Raw genomic sequence first — 17,709 nt, forward strand, 5'->3', positions numbered from 1 at the left:
TGAACATTTATTTACCTTTGAGAGACAGAGAGAGACAGAATGTGAACAGGGGAAGGGACAGAGAGAGAGGGAGACGCAGAATCAGAAGCAGGCTCCAGGCTCTCAGCTGTCAGCACAGAGCCTGACACGGGGTTCAAACACATGAACCATGAGATCATGACCTGAGCTGAAGTCGTATACTTAACCAACTGAGCCATCCAAGCACTCGCCACCCTTAGTAATTCTATTTCTAGATACTGCAGTGCGAAATCCAGGTAAATGTCAACGTTATCATTAGATAATCTGGCAGAAACTACTGTTGAGACAGGACACGTATAAAATAAACTTCTGCATTTCTGTCCCTTATATACCCATCTCTGAAACATTAGTGCCTTAACTCTTATATGCCATCACTAAATACTTTTGGTATGATTTATCCAGAAGTGATTGATTGATTGATTGATTTTTTAATGTTTATTTTTTATTTTTGAGAGAGACAGAGACAGAGCACAAGTGGGGGAGGGACAGAGAGGGAGGGAGACACAGAATCCGAAGCAGGCTCCAGGCTCTGAGCTGTTAGTATAGAGCCTGACGCGGAGCTCGAACTCATGAACTATGAGATCATGCTCTCAGCCGAAGATCATGACCTGATCGTGATGCTTAACCTACTGAGCCACCCAGGCGCTCCCAGAAGTAAATAAGAGCAATGAAGGAAGAGTAGTTGTTTTCTTGCTTACTTGACTAAGACCAGAACAAACAATTTATTCTTGTCTGTTTCCTACTGAAGTTTTGTGATTAGGAACTATTGGAGGTTGAAAAATGGAGTTGCTCTAACCTTTCATGAAGACTGAAACACTTGTAGGATTTCTGAGATGTGCTTTTATGGGGGAAGAAAAGTTAGACGAGTCCCTTTGCCTACCAGAAAGTCTTTGATGCTCATTCAGTGGGAAGAAGCATATGCTTTCAACATTGCCATATTCTACATGAACCTAATAAGAACTTCACTGAGAATAAGAAAAGCAATTAGTAACTTGAGTTCTTTAAAAAAATTTTTTTTAATGTTTTATTTATTTTTGAGAGCAAGAGAGAGCATGAGCGGGGGAGGGGCAGAGAGCGAGGGAGACACAGGATCTGAAACAGGCTCTAGGCTCTGGGCTGTCAGTGCAGAGCCCGACGCAGGGCTCGAACTCACAGACCTCGAGATCATGACCTGAGCCGAAGTCAGACGCTTAACCGACTGAGGCACCCAGGCGCCCCAGTAATTTTAGTTCTTTATTGGAACTTTTTTTTCTGAGAATACCTAAGTTTTTTCCTCGTGTAAACATTTTCTCATCTGAAGCTTTAAGTCTCATTTTCTTCTTTAAAGAGAAAACATATTTCCCTATACTTAAAAAAAGTCTGCAGCATGAGAAACTAAAAGGGAAAGAGATGGTAGGCATTGGATGGAGGGGGGAAGATGGCACTCAGTTTGTGTACTTTTTAGCCTGCAATGCAGTCACTTCCACCGAGGTTCCCAGGTCACCTCCTCAGTCATGGCTACTTTGAAGTTGCACTTTTGCTAACCTGAGTCAGGAGCTCAGCTCCAAAGCCAAGGCTGTCATTGGAATCACCACTATAATTTTAAAGTAGGAATCTCTTCCTTGCTCCCTAACAATAAGACCTTCCGAACGTCCTGTGGCAAGGGCCACGGGGATTTTGACCATTTCCAGGGTTTAGAGGGTTTGCAAAAAGGATGAGTTTCATTACATGGAGTCTGCAGTTTCTCTCAGCTCCAACGCTGAAATCTTGTTTGTTTGCAATATCCATTAATAGCTGTCTTATTTTGAGGACATTCTTGAGCTGATCCATTTCTATCCTGACTTCAAAAATACGCATATATAAATGGGAGGAGGGAGACGTGGCTCTCACTTTGTTACTTTTTCTGAAACTGTGTGTATTCAGGTTTTCACCTGCTTTCTCTTGGTCTTAAGATTGTGTCCCAGGATATTACAACAGCAGGGGGAGTCACATGGAAATGAATGGGACAAGGGCCAAGAAAAGTCTTGGGCAGAGTCTTTCTGTGAAATGACTGGAAGAATGACTGGTGGCAGTTCTAGGGAAGTCCTCACCACATGTCAATGGGAACGACAGCTGGTGTCATCCCTTGACCTCAGAGATGGGCAGTGCATCAGTAAGAGTGGTTTTCAGATGCTGGTGGCTCCTGTGAGGCTGGCCATCACTGACAGTGCCTCTCACAGATATTCCCCCACCACCCAGGACCGCTAATCTTCCCACATTGATGACTTCTTGGTGGCCGCTGCTTCCCAGCCTGTGGAGATACTGTGTGTGTGTCGGTGGGGAAACCTCACTCCTTTCCAACCTATTACTCTTGTTTAATGTTTCTCTCAAATTCTTTGTTTTGGGTTCCTCTCATTTTCTATCAGTTCCTCCAGGTTTTGAAAAGCAGCATGGGGAAGACTCACTAGTTTCTACCTCTTATCTAGTCTCAGTCCTCAGGGGCCATGAGCCCAGTGTGAACTAACTGAATGAAGCATAAGTGGGGACAAAAATGTGAACTGCCATAAAGCAAAACAAAATGAAACACACGGGCATTTACTACGAGAAAATAAAGAAAAGAAGGAAGGAAAGAGGAAGGAAGGAAAACAAGGAAGGAAAGTAGGAAGGGAGTCCTGTAATACTTGTAATGCTTTTTTTTTTCTTCACGTTTTCTCACTTGCCAATGTTTGGTACGTGTTGGCATCTCTGAAAGCATCTAGTTCAATGAATGTTTGTTGAATTTTACCAAATCAAGATCTGGTTCATAGAGCATAAGTCAATTTGATTCTGATCATGACACAACTCAGGCCAAGAATCCTGGCTCCCCAGGCAAATCAAACTCTACAGAAATTTTCTTTCACTGGCTTTATTATTTTTCAAAGTAATAGCAAACAGAGAAATTCACGACAATCAGATAGGCATATTAGAACACTAAATTATAAAGATAAAAATAAAATAATAGATGAGGCCAGATAACTTTTTGTGTACACAAAAAGGAGAGAAGCATGTTTTATTTTAATAAAAATTACTATAGGAGGTAAATACTATGCAACTTTATAACACCAGCTCTTTTAACAATTCATGTGAATTTGTGCACAGTCAAGCGTCCATTTTATCTTCAAAGGTATCCCGGAAGAAAAAAAAAGAGCAGAAATTACAGTGAAATTTTTGAAAGTGATGTCCTAAAATTTCATGAACTTAGACTTTAAATTGATTTAAATCAACGGTCCACCTCACGGTTTTCTTGCACAAAAACTGTGGACCATAGAGAGAGATCAAGGGAACGTAAACTATGGACATTCATCCTTAACCTACAAATCTACATAATTCAAGGGAATAACTTCTATCTCTGGAGATTTGTTCTATAAAGCAGCGGCAGGATCATAATCCCATAAGTCACAAGCCTGGAGGGCTTCTTAAACATAGGTTCTAAGTTTCTGATTCCATGGATTGGGATCAGGCCCTAGAGCTCACATTTCTAACAAATTCTTAAGGGACACTGATGCTGCAGGTGCTGGAGGCATGTGTTAAGAGTCACCCATTTAGAATGTCTTACTCAGAAAACTGATTTCTCATGGAGATCCAGTGCGTTAGACTGCCTTTTTAGCTTGACTGGGTGACTCTTTCCTCTCTGGTCCACATTACAGCTTCACTCTACCAGACCTACTTCCTGACCCTTACGTACACTGATCATTCCTATATCCTCCGACTCTCTCCTGCTCAGGTGTCTCCTTTCTATCCATCTGAACCCCTTTCTCAAGCCTCATCTCTGATAGAAAGCTGTATCCAACCATAGGTCAGAAGGATCTCATTTTTCTCTAAACTTCAAGTGCTTATTTGTATGCACGATGACACTAAGCACTTGACACATACCTACACTTACTATCTTCTTCCTCTAACCCCTTGCTCCACTCCCAGTGTTCCAAGGCCTCGTTCAAATCCTGCCTCCTCCCTGAAGCCTTCCTGGCATCTCTTCTTGCCTCAGTTTGAAGGAGTCTCTCTTTTGAACTATCATGAACAGAAGGCTTGATTTCCCCCTTTCTTTTGCTATTTCCTCTGGGACTCGTTTATGTTCTTTTTTTAATTTCTCCCAAGAGATTGTAAACTCATGGAAGATCTGGCCTACGACATTCAACTTTTAATCCCCAAAGTGTTTTGTACATAGTATGGTTCAATAAGTGCATTTATGTGGCACAGAAAAAAAAAAATTATATATGCAAGATGTTGGAAGGCTTTTCTATTGCTTCACTGAGGCTCACAGCAAAGCTTCTTCCCAGAGTCAGGCCTGCGGGACTCTACTCAGTAGCCACTAAACTGCCGAGGTCCCTGGGCAATAAATCAGGAATATTGTGTTTATGGAAATTTTATCCTTGCTTTATTAGGTATAGAGACCAATGTAAGCTAGGTGACAGAGATGCGCTTGGCCCTATTCTCAAAATTCCGTGTAAAGTGTTAGATGCCTGAATTCTCTACCAGCTGATTTTAGGCTAATTCTTCACTGAGTCTCTTCTCTCATGGCACGGTCCTTTTAGAAAGTTCTCCTGGGGTCAGTTAAGCTGATTTTACTTTCGTTGTTTCTTACTCAAATCTCAGAGGGGCTAAGTAGCATGGACTTTCAAAATTCAAAGGTGTAGAGCTAGCCCTCACTTTCACTTCATTTAGCCCAATACTAAGGTCTTTGGAAATCCGCTAAAACAACCCCATTGCCCCACTCGTATTGTATACTACTGAGGTGAGTTGGAGAACATTCCCAGCTGTGAAGTTCGATGATTTATACTCCCTTTCACTTAATTATTGTCACATAGTGGCGACTCAATGTATCTTTGATATGTGCTTGGTTATCAGACTTTTTTTCTCCTACATCTTCTCCTTTATCTCCACACACATCTACATACATCCCTAATAAATGTACTTAAATTTTTGATGCTGACTTAAAATCCAATTTGCCATAAAGTTCTTTCTGAATTAATATATGAATTTAAATTCTCACTTCTGTAATGTTTTAGAAACACGTGCAGCACCCCACTACTGGCAGTGAATGAATGAGATTTCACTAACATCTTGTATTAACTTTCCCTTTTATTTCTCAAGTTTTCATATTTCCTCCTATCTAAGACTATACTGGTTTGGTCCTGAATGCTGATAAAAATCTCACACTTTAGTTAAGTCTCTGGACTTCAAAGCTTTTCCATCTGATGAAGAATTTGGTCTCTGCTTTCGAACTCAAGCTTCTCTGGTTTGTTCCTATTTAGGATTGCTAAAAAAAAAATAATGGAGAATCCTTGTATTCATGATTCCTTTAATTGCTTAAGGTAGTATATTCAATTCAAATTATTTATGCAAATATACTATTTATTGATTTCTGTAATAAAAAAAGCCCAGGAGTCCACTTTCAGGCACAATTGGATCTAAGGGCTCATTTACTCTCATCAAAATGGTTTCTTTTCATTCCTCAATTCTTCCTTCATTGTGTTCACTCCATTCTCAAGGAGATAGAGTCTCCCCTGCTGGTGGCAAGATAGCTGCTTAGTAGCTCCAGGCTCCTACTCACTCTGCTTTCATTAATCTTCACTCAAAAAAAAAAAAGGCTCCCACCCCACTGCCAATCCTGATGCCAAAAAATTACCATGATTGTATCTCACTGGCTCTGGCTGGGTCCTTTTCTATTTCAGTATGAATCTCTGTGTCCACGGAGAAGAAATATACGGAGTTACAGGTCCACTCACAGGCATCAGGCTGGGCCAGCTCTGTGTCAGTTGGTGACTGGGCAGAGTGATTCCCCAAGGGTATTCAGGGTGCCCTGGCTGGCGTCAAGCAAAAGGGCACAGAGAAAGCAAAACCACAAGGTTCCTTTATACTCTACTTTTAGAAGAGATGACGACACTGGTCAAGAAGGAGAGAGAAGCAATAACCATGGGAGCTGGGTTGTACTTTTTGCTGGAAGCTGTAAAAACAAACACAAAGTTAGAGGTGTTTTAGGTGGCAGAGAATTTTTTTTTAAATGACCTCATTTCTCCTTTGATTCACTTTTTTTTTTAAAGTTAGAAAATTCCTAATAAAAGTATTTTAGTTGGCTACTTAAAAAAATATTCTTTTAGATATTTTCTAACAGAACTCAGCTTGTTTATTTTGCAGATGATGAAACAGGCACCAAGAAGTTCAGATATTTACTGCACGTTACCCAGCTAGTAGGTATTTGAGATCTCCTGATTTGCCACCCTTATTATCATCAGCAGCACTCTCCCCATCACCCTTACCCCCATCTAATTACCATCAGCTTCGTCATCATTATGAAAGCTAACATTGATTAAACAACTCATTCTGTGCTATGATCTATTTTAAGCACTTGCTATAGATGAACTCATGTAATCCTCACAGGAAATCTACGCAGTGTTTATTCTCCATTATCCCCATTTTTCAGTTGGTAAAATGGTGACACAAAATGTGGAGACATTTACCAAGCATCACACATCTTTTTAACCACTATATTGTTTCTCCATACTTTGCATGTCCATTTTTTAATTACAAAGTGGGCCAAGGGTATTGACACAATCTTGCTTGGTGTGTGGTGTGTGTGTGTGTGTGTGTGTGTGTGTGTGTGTGTACTGCCTACACATGCATGCTCTTCACAGGAAGTATGGGGAAGGTTAGCAGGCAGTTAGATGTGGCTCATGGAAGCAAGACTGGAATACAAGAAACTATGTCAGGTATCACTACTAATTGGGAATTTAATGGGATGAGGATATAGAATGAGTTGGAAGATGGAAACCTTTAAAAAAGGCTCTAGATAAAGAGTGGAATCGCCTTTTTAACCAGCCTTCACTGATTATTTAGAGTAGAAAAGATGTTTAGGGTAGGAAGACTTTCAGCTCTGTGATTGCCTATTTAAACATCTCATTTGATAGGATGACCCGATGATGGAGAAATATTTTTCCACTACTTTCACATAATAATGTGTAAAATCCTTTGAGTTTCCTGAAATTTCTTGGAATTCTATATATGCAAATGATATTTAAAACCCCAATTTTCACCAATAAGAGTAGACACGGAGAGTTAATAGTGGGTACAGATTTCTAAGCTTTTGCCAAACTTTGTGTAAAACTATATTATCTGAACTCTCACAGGGACCTTGGAACCATTAATACCACTGTCGCAGGTTATCCATTATTCACTTCTTGTTTTGTTTTCTCTTCATTCAGGCTGAGGTCCCAAGGACCTCTGACCCTGCCTTTCCTCACTTTTTAACGGGATGAGATTCTACTGAAGAATTATCAGAAAATATTGATTGACAGCAAACCAATATAGCTGGTTTAAACTATGGTTATTGGAAGGAATTAGCTTTGGTCTTGAAGCTTTGCCCCTAGCCTACCTTTACCATGGTAGTCACTTTCACTGGGCCCCAGTTTTCTCATCTGTAAAATGAGAGCACCTCGAGGTTTTTGGAAATACTCGGATCACTGTCATTCCACTTTGTTTCACAGCTATTACAATGAGGCTCAAAGAAGTGACAGACATACAGATATTACTATTTTGAATCATACTCATCCTTCAAACCACCTATTAAGCCCCTTTCATAATAACCAGGATATTAAAAAAGCTTACTTTAATTTTATTTTCTCAGCTAAAGTAACTTTTCTTTCTTCTTTTGTTCCTTTTTTCTCTACCTTTCTTACAGTCATTAAATTTCTACCTCACACTTTATTATTTTTTTGCACAGACAATATCTTTATTTAGGAGAATAAATGAAAAACATCTGTGAATTAAATTCAATGCAATCTACAAAATCTTTCATTTAAGGATAACTCACATTAAATTGACTTTTGTATTTGTTTTTACTTTTCTTCTAGACTATCTATTTAATACTTTGTGTTCCCTCTGTCCCTAGTAGAGTATTTTTCAAATTGGAGTTTGTGATGCATTAATGCCTTGTCATGACCATCATGCTTTAATAATGTCATAAAATGGGTTAGAATAAAAAACACTCTAGTTAAACGGCATGCAAAATGGTAACTGATTGTTGTGTGTGTGTGTGTGTGTGTGTGTGTGTGTGTGTGTGTGTGTGTTTGTAATTTATGTGTATGCAAAGTGAGTTATAATCTAGTCACAGTCACAGAGCATTAAGACTAATGGTCGGTTCTTAGTAATATTTTTGAACAGCAAATAAATCTCCTGAAAATACTCTATAGAGAAAACTGTCATGGGCTTTTTGTCATAAGGCATGGGAAAAAGTTGTACTTTTGTCATTTGTAAGCTGAATGATCTCACATAAGCCATTTAACCTCTCTAAACCTCAGTATTCACATCAGTACAGTGGGGTCAGTAACCCAATGTACAGGGTGGTGGTAAGAATTAAACAGATAATGTGTGTGAAAACCTTTTGTAAATGAAATTGCTACATAAATATCATTTTACTAGTGACTTATAACCTCAATTTGGTCATCTATACCTTAGGGTATACAGCCTGGGGACAACATATGATTATTATACCTTTTATTTAATGAATTCTGAATCTGCGAATTATACCAGATTGTTCAGAAAGAGTCAATCCCTTGAAAAAAAACAGAAAAAGCTAAAACTGACATACAGCATATCTAGGTAATCTGGTATTTGGAGCCGAATGCTATCTATAGCTCGTTTCTGTCAAAATGCAGAGATTAATGAGTGTCATTATTTTAGAGTTAGCTAGGAAAAAGTTGGCACTCAAACAATGGTAAGCATTGTTTCTTCCGCCTCTTCTTTTGTTTTATTTTTAACTCTCAATGTCACTGAAGCACACATTTGTGCCATTAAACTATTATTCCACTTCCATGTGCAAAGTACTTTGCAGAGTTTTTCAATTGTGTTTGAGAGAGTGGATACCAAGTACTACCACAACGTTCCCTCTTGCCCCATTTTATGAATAAAGAAACAGGCTGATAGGCTGTCATTTGCACAAGGCCACGAAGCTATTAACATATGTCCAGCCCATCCTGGCTCCAAAGTCTTCTCTTTCCACCATGCTGTGGTGGTTTCCACCATCCCAGGTTCATTCAGTTACTCATTCTTTCATGCATTCGGGTGAGATAGACACTATCCTTCGAGAGTAATGTGATATCACAAATTGGGAAAACTTGTTTGAGATAAAGCCCAGAGTCAAAGAACACAGGAAACAGGAAGTTAATAAAATAAATAGTATGTAACAGTAATAGTAGCTGAAAGTTTGGAGTACTTACTAGCATCAGGTATTGTGCTAAGAGCTTTTACATGCATAAGTCATTTTATACTCACTAGAATCTTATAAGGTAGGTTTTTATTAAAATTTTCCCCTGTGCTACATATAAAGAAATGGAAGCACGGAAGAACTAAGCCATTTGTCCATGTCCTTACTGCTAGTAACTGGCAAAGTTAACATGTAAAACCAGGCTTGCTACAAACAATTGACTGTATTTTTTTCTAGAAACATGCTTAAGAATGTTGATTATGTGAAACATTTTAACAAATAAATCCTTCCTTGTGAATCCAATGATATAGAACAGAGCATGTATTTGTGTGTGTACAGATTTTTGGCACGGATTATTTTCTTGAACAAAGCAACATTTAAGGACAAATAACTGACATATTTCGAATGTTTCAGTGAGCATGAAAACATCTGTTCCTATGGTAACCAGTATAGGTCATATGAGGGGTGAGAGAAGAATTAGAAGGGAGAGCTGTTAGTTTAGAATGTCTTAAATGATTTGTCTTTTTCAAATTGACTCGCTTAAATATATTATGCTACCAATTTGACCTGTTGACTCTCTGAAGGCGACAGATTCCTGGGTGCTCTTTGAACTTGGGAATTGTAGTTACAAGTTAACAGAACCAATTTTGAAATAAATTGAAGGACTGAAGAAGCTATGCTCTCTAATCTACTGTCTTTTCATTGGGAGAATTATGGTGTCCTGGCTGACCAATTTAAATTTTTTTTTTTTTTACATTTATTTATTTTGGGACAGAGAGAGACAGAGCAGGAACGGGTGAAGGGCAGAGAGAGAGGGAGACACAGATTCGGAAGCAGGCTCCAGGCTCTGAGCCATCAGCCCAGAGCCCGACGGGGGGCTCGAACCCACGGACCGCGAGATCGTGACCTGAGCTGAAGTCGGACGCTTAAGCGGCTTAAGTGGACGCCGAGCCACCCAGGCGCCCCCTGGCTGACCAATTTTAAAGGTCTTCGTGTTGTCTTTCAAATATGTTGTCTGTCAGATTAAGAGGGAACAGGAGAGGAAACAAGTCACTGGCTGAGAGGGAATTGTTGAGACATAAGATAGTTTGTGGCTTCTGCTCAGGAAAAAAATTGAAGGGATAAGAAACAGTTGAGAGGACTCCGGTTTCATGAGGAATTAGATATCAATAGAATACCATCTGTGCATCCCTAGACTGAGGTTGATGGTGAACAATATCAGTTACCTAGAAAAACAGGTCTGGAGAGAGTCCACTGATCTTACTCCCTTCCAGTGAAGGACTCCCAGAAAAGAAAAACACACTGCCACCTTCCTTCTTCCGTTGTTCATGTATGGATCAATCCAATACAATCCATTGATATGGATCAATCCAATCAATCCAAGATGTTGGGATAAGTGGAGTGTTACTTGTTAGTTAACAGAAATGACTTCAGGAAAGTTTCAGAAATAGCTTACTCATTGAGAAAACAAATACCACTGCAGTGAATGGCTGCAAGCATCGTGAAATTAATCAAACTTTTTTTGTAGTGAGTAGAGATAGGTGGATATTGGTTGTGTTTGTCTCAAGATTAGTCTTTTTGTCCTCAACTAAAGTGTCTGTGCTAACCACCAGCCAATGGCAGCCTTGAGGCTTCCCTCAGTTGGCTTCCCTAAGGGGTTTAGGGAAGGCAGAGCCAGAGGATGGAGGAGCCTTCTCTGCAACTTTCAGCCAGAGCCAAAGGAGTCAAAGGAAGAATGGCATCACAGCAGTTTGGGCTTGTTCCTCTCCCTCTTTCAATCTCCCAAATAGTTTTGTAGTTGTGCTGGCTGGGAAGACACTCCAACTCCAGCTCTTGGCCTACCATGTAATGCCTCTGACCAAAACATCACCTTCTATGACCAGTGGTAGTTTCATTCCACCATTTACAATTTCTTCCCAAGACTGCACAGTTGGGGAATTTCTGGGAAAGATTTAGATATAATAACTCACATTGCAAGTGCCCACATTCCAGATCATTTATATTATGGCTACAGCTCCTTAGTTTTTGATTAGGGGTTGAGCTTTCTAGAATATTTTCTCATTCTAGTAAGTATTGAAACTGTTTTTAGTCAATTGCGTTATCTGGTTATCTGACCCAAGGCCCAGGTCATGTAGAGGCATTGAAAGAGAACGCTTCATTTATTCACTTACTTATTCAACAAATACAGATTAAGTACCTCTATGTTCCAGGAGACTAAAATTAATATTGGTTAAGGCTTATTTACCATATACTATATGCTAGGGAATGTAGAAATTCTTTAGTGTTTTATTTTATTTTCCCAAGAGCCCTGTGGGGCTCTGTTATGATGCTCCTTACATAGCTGAAGAAACATAGGGAGTTTAAGCAACTGGATTGAGAACACAGCTAAAACATAGTACCAGTTGGACAGGAATTTAGACAGAGTGGATCTGGGGTCCAAGCGCCTGGATTCCATGCCAAGCTCTTAAATACTATGTAGTCATATCCTGGCTCACAAAAAGCTTACAGAGCAGTACAAGATTATTGATTCCCTTAAGTATGATTTGTGATTCCAAAGATCCAGTCAAGACCAACCAAGCTTCCAGAATCTAGTGATATGCATGGCTACTCCAGCTAAGCCTTAACTCAAAGTTGTGCTTGAGTTGTTTCCTGACAGGAAAGCAAGGGTCATTAATTTGGTGTGGAGGGTCTTGAAACACCTTTTCTTTGAGACTTAGAGAGAAGAGAGTATGGGTAATTGTTTCTATTACATTCTCCTTTTTCTCAGTTTCCTGAAAGCTACAAACATCATGAAATTAATACATTTTTTGGTAATAAGTAGAGATAGGTGGATATTGGTTGTGTCAATGCCCTACAACTTTTTACTTAATATATTTTATTGTGCTCATCAACCTTGTAGAAAAATTTTTCTGTCTCAACTTCATCATGATGAGGATGAAGCAACCGTGTCATAGTCAAGTATAGTTCCAAAGAATCCTGGAAACTGGCTATGAATGTTCTCATTTATTATCAAAATCTCACTGTTTTCTTCATACTCTAGTGTTTCATATTCTCCTCTGCAAACACTAATCTCTTGGTTCTGTGGAACAGATACTCATTTCACGCATAGTACTGCCTACCACACTTCCAAGGAGAGGCAGGAGGAGATTAAAGTATTGATAGGTCACCTCTCCCCTGGTCTGTGTTTGCAGATAGCACCAGAGTGAGCAGGCCCAAGACTTCAGCGTGGATGATAGTTTCAAGATCTTTGTAACACTGTAGCCCCAAAATTTTGAGAAACGCTGACAGCCTGAATTACTAACAGTACCGATAGTGATGGAGTAGAGAAAGATTCAGGGATATTTCAAAGGTAGACACTGCAGTTGTGTGAGTGGGAATGAGTGCACAGGTGGATAAGGACGGTCTCCCTTCTGAATCAAACAGGGCACAGCACTTGCTACAGAAGTACCCTTTTGTGCAGTGACTGTGGCTGGCAACATACAGGGATGGAAAGGAGTCAGCCATGTATTTTTCTAAAAAAGGCCTTAACATATATTTTTGTTTCATGATGTCTCCAATTCCTCCTGCTTCAGTTCATTTTTTTTCATGGTATCATCAGAGCTCTTGCTCAAATACTGCTCTAATCGATGTTCCATTCCTTAAAAACTTCCAATGACTTCCCATTATCTATAGCATGAAATTTAAAAAGTCCTCAGCATAGAATACAAGAGTTTTAATGGTCTAGCTCATCTGAATCTTCCCACTCCACTCCCGTATTCCCTTTCTACTCTTCCTATGTCCTACACCTCCTACATTCCAACCATCCAGAATCGTGGAGATTCCCTAAAGACACCAGCTATTTGAAATCTGTGATTCAGCATATGCTGTTTTCTGCTTGCAATGGCTTTTCCTCTCTTCTTTCACTGAAAACCCCCATTCCTACTTCAAGTCCCATGTGGTCCTCTATTCTGAAGCCTTTCTTACTTTCTCCAGAGACAATGAATAGCTTCCTGCATAGGGAAGCCACAGCCGTTGCTTAAACATCTGGTGTGTTGCTTAGTGCTTTTGAGTGTGGACAGTTGTTCATATTTCCATTTCTCATTAGACTAAAAATCTCCCTAGGATAATGATCTTGCTTGATTCATTTCACATTGCCTGGGGTCTCCCATCCCAGTTCCTGGAACATAGAAGATAGTTAATAGATAAGAGTGAATGAATAAATCATGCTTCCTGCTTTACTTTCAAAACTCCTTATTCCTGTAATGGCCATGACAAAAAAAATGAGTTAGAGGGAGAAGGTAAAAATACTATATTTTATGTGCTATTTTTTTCAGTAGAGGTTTACTCTCTGTGTCTAGAATGCCCCACTGCAGAAATACATTTTTTTTTCTAGAGGTAGTTTAGCAGAAAGAAGAGAAGGGAAACCAAGAAAGAAGGCAGGTTATCTCTAATCTGTCAGTTCCACCATCCCTGAAGGCCAGTTTCCATGGTTTTGGCCTTTCCCTCAACAAGCTTACCCAGAAAAATAACTTTTGTAAAAGAACAGTGGTCTGTGATCCTGATTAGAGTGGATTCAATTTAGATCAATAATATAATACCTTTTAGTAGCTGACAGTTATATGTGCTCTGGTTCCCAGCTGACTGCAATTGCAACCAATTTCCTCTTGGGTTGTAGCTCATATTTACAACTTTGAACAACTCATAGGGAGGGACCAGGACCTCCTTCTTGACAGAGACTTCTTCTACAGGTGCACCCAGACAGGTGAATATGGTAAATAGAGTTTGGTTTTCAGACTTCTGTGTGTCTTCTTTTCGGAGGGAGGTGGAGAGGAATTGGCCAAATCGGATGGTGGCACCTCTGTAGGCTTCCAGATTGATACCCTTCATCTCATGATGCACCTCATAACACAATGAGTTATTCTTCCCGACTATCTCTTTCCTTAGCAGCTGGATTGCTGAGGTCAGGTAGTAGTGTAGGTATTTGAAATGGAATGAATGTTTATACTGCCGTGGAGTCCTAGTAGCACTGGCCATGGCTCTGATGAAGTCTGTGCGAATGCTATTGTTTGATGTATAAACTGAGATGGCCACAGCATGCGTAATATTAATGTTCTTGGGGAGATCTTTTGCTTGGTTGAACCAGGTTAAATAGGCATTACTCCAGACCCTGTAGTAATTTCTACGTGTTTCTATTTCTTTTGTGAAATAATCCCCTTGACTTAGCTTCTCCATGACCTGCTGGCTGCATCCTTGGTACTGATCATCAAAGGAATTTGGTGCCAAGTCAAAGTTGATGTTAATGGCAACCTATAAGAAAAGAAAAATATTGATTTTAACCATTCATATCAGATGGTAGGTGTGGTGGCTGACTTGCTATACTCCATAAAGCTAAGTCTTTGCTTCAAAACTTATTTGCTGAAGTAAGTTTCACTCATATTCATTACACACTGCCCCAGTACGCCCTGCATCAGTGACCTGTGTTAGAGATTGAATTTGGGTTGATAAATATTACTAAAAGCTCAAAAAACCCTCATCTCCTCAGGGAGGAAGTGACCCTTCTCGTGTAACCAAAAACAGTATTTTTGCACAGGGAGTACTTTGAAGAAAAAAATTGTAATCTTAAAGTTTATGTGTACCTTCTGTTTCCCCTGTCGATTCCCTCCACATTTTCTCATGGGTGTTAAGAAATATCTCTGTAGGTGAATACTTAAAACCTATATTAAGTCTTTGAACTTTATTTAAGAAAAACCTTCAGTGATGAGTAATGTTGGGTTCTCCCAAGGGGGCCCCAGTATATAACAGCCCTCTTTTCTGACCAATTGAAAAAATTGAGGGGAGTGGGAAAGCATATATGAAGGTTAAAATAACATCTTTACTACTGAACTGTTGGGGCACACATCTTTAGGTCTGATGGAAAGTAGATTTGCTAAAAGTAAACCTCAGAATGAGGCAGACTTGCCTACTTAGCTGTAGACAGTGTTGGACTGTGGTCCTGCCCAAAATAAGATTCTGGTCATGGAGGTACACGGAGCTCATGCCCTTTGCCATCAGGCTAACTCCCAGGAAGAAGAGCAGACTCAAACTCAGAATACCCAGTTATTAACCCTAATGTTACCAATCAAGTAAATTTGCCCAGCTCCAGAGGAGTAGTACAGTGGTCAGGAGTGTGCCGAAGATAGTTCCTCCTCTTAGGAGACAGGAGTGGGAAAAAGACATTTTCTCATTGGTAGTCAATAGAATGTTACTTATTAATATCTAGTCCATATTAAACTGAGGTTAGAGATTTGAATACAAATTCATTAAGCATCATCAGTCCATATTTTTTAGAGCCCTATTTTCAATTATCCAAATTCCAAGATGTTTTCTTCTTGGCAAAGAAACTGTGCTTTTCTAATAGACAGTACTCATTATATTAGGAGATAGGATTCCATCCAGTCAATGTCAAAGATGTTGCAGCTAACACTCAAAAACATACCATTTGGTGTTTTTACTGTTATTTATGATGAAAAGATGTTTAGTTGTATGTAAAATGGAACAGACTTTTAAGACTGCTTAATGATTTTAACCAATAGCTCTTTACGGAAGATTTACAAATAGTTCTACAGAATCTATTTACGCCAAAGAAGCCAAAATCAATAATATCATGTTCTGTTCAATCTTGTAAGCTCTAAAAACTTTACTATATTACTCGATCTCAAATATGTACTTTGTTATCTCTTAACAGTAGGTTATTTTTCCTTATGCAGAACTTTATAATACTTCTTGTGACTTGATCCATATGACACAGTCTAAAGTCAAATAGGCTATTTTGCACCACTTGTCCTACAGAAGCAGTGTTTCACTTAAGTTTTATGGAGAATCAAGAAAATAACACTATGCCCCTAGCTTCCATAATGCCAAATTTATAAACTCTAAAGAATTCCACAATTGTTGATCATTGTTTTCAACCCCCTTCACTAAGCATTATTTGTTAAAATGTCTGAAAGAACTCAGAACCAAGTGACTAAAGGTCATTTAAAGGTTGTCACCAGGAAAGTGCCCCACCGGAGCACTCACCATAAAGAAATCTCCTCTTCAATTGTGCCCTACCTCAGAACTCCAGGAGGGTGTCTGCAAGGCAGAGAACAGCATCAGGAGAGGAAGCTGCTTTGGAAGGAGCCAGATTCTCAGCACAGGGGCTGTAGGAGTAGTTGGGAAAAGAGTCCTCCTGCATCTGTTGGTCAATGGATGGTATTTGTTTGTGTTAAAAGTACTTCTTTGCTGTTGCGGCTTCATCCTGAAACGAGTGTTCAGTGTTCTCCTTTGGGAACCTTCCTTGTTCACATCTTGTTGATGACTACCAGCCAGCAGTTTTCTGAGGGAAGAGATCAACTCCAACTTACTTGCAGAGCTGATATTTCTGTGAAAAAGCCAGATCTGTGCACCAAAAAAGGGATTCTAAAGTGAACTTGTTAAGTTTCCCATTAAAAAAAAAAAATCCCTTATCTAGTCTGTGTGGGGGGAATTCCAAAGGCCTGTTAAAGGTCAGGCTCAGCAGCTCAACCTTAACTTTCTCAGGAAGACAGGAAAAGGCACAAGCTGTACAGTGTCTGGGGCCAAGCGACATTATCTTGAGCTGCAGGGTTTCATCGCGAGTGATATGATTGGCTCCCACAGGTTGCTGGAAAGATGCCACCTCAAGGTGGGTCTATGTCAGGTACATTTGGTGCCGCTGATAGGCCGCCCCTGCCCAGAAGGGGCTGATAAGAAGCAGCACACCTTTTAGGGTGAGTGTCAAAAAGAAGGCTCTCATTGCTGCTTTCCCACGATAGCCTTGAAACTCTCTAATCCAGAAACTATTCCTGTGGGGGTCACAGCTCTTCTGTTTTTCTCTTCTGAAGGCATCAGATCCTCTATCCACACTATTTCAGTCTATAGTGAATCCTACTGACTACTGTCAGAAGACAGCCTCTGAACAGCTGACATCAATCAAAAGCAGGGTCCAGTGTGCTAAGTTAATGCAGCACAAGTGTTCTGTTAGACACTCTCTCTCAGGCACTTCCCTTTCTAGTTTGAACATCTTTCTTTTTTTTTTTTTTTTTTAATTTTTTTTTTTTAAACGTTTTTTATTTATTTTTGGGACAGAGAGAGACAGAGCATGAACGGGGGAGGGGCAGAGAGAGAGGGAGACACAGAATCGGAAACAGGCTCCAGGCTCCGAGCCATCAGCCCAGAGCCTGACGCGGGGCTCGAACTCACGGACTGCGAGATCGTGACCTGGCTGAAGTCGGACGCTTAACCGACTACGCCACCCAGGCGCCCCTGAACATCTTTCATCTGTTCCCAATCATTGGGATAATTGTTTTTCTTGCAAATCTTTCCCATTAACACTTCCCATTTCACTATTTAACTGTGAAGAGAGACTAAATCTTGTTCTTAGAAATTCTGGTATTTTGGGGGGTGACTGTGTGGCCCAGTCTGTTAAGTGTCTGACTTTGGATCAGGTTATGATCTCACAGTTCATGAGTTTGAGCCCC

At 39.9% G+C, this 17,709-nt stretch overlaps 1 protein-coding gene across 1 annotated transcript; it reads right to left on the reverse strand.

Annotated features, from left to right (window-relative positions):
- Window positions 1-2,766: 2,766 nt before the first annotated feature.
- On the reverse strand, window positions 2,767-17,076 carry ART4 (ADP-ribosyltransferase 4 (inactive) (Dombrock blood group)). Its single transcript, XM_049625107.1, has 3 exons — window positions 16,283-17,076; window positions 13,792-14,500; window positions 2,767-5,959 (listed from the first exon to the last, which is right to left on the reverse strand). The coding sequence occupies exons 1-3, from the start codon at window positions 16,466-16,468 to the stop codon at window positions 5,868-5,870; spliced, it is 987 nt and encodes a 328-aa protein (XP_049481064.1). The 5' UTR covers window positions 16,469-17,076; the 3' UTR covers window positions 2,767-5,867.
- Between the last annotated feature and the right edge of the window lie 633 nt (window positions 17,077-17,709).

The sequence above is a fragment of the Panthera uncia genome, chromosome B4 (genome assembly GCF_023721935.1).
Source record: "Panthera uncia isolate 11264 chromosome B4, Puncia_PCG_1.0, whole genome shotgun sequence".
Classification (NCBI taxonomy): domain Eukaryota; kingdom Metazoa; phylum Chordata; class Mammalia; order Carnivora; family Felidae; genus Panthera; species Panthera uncia.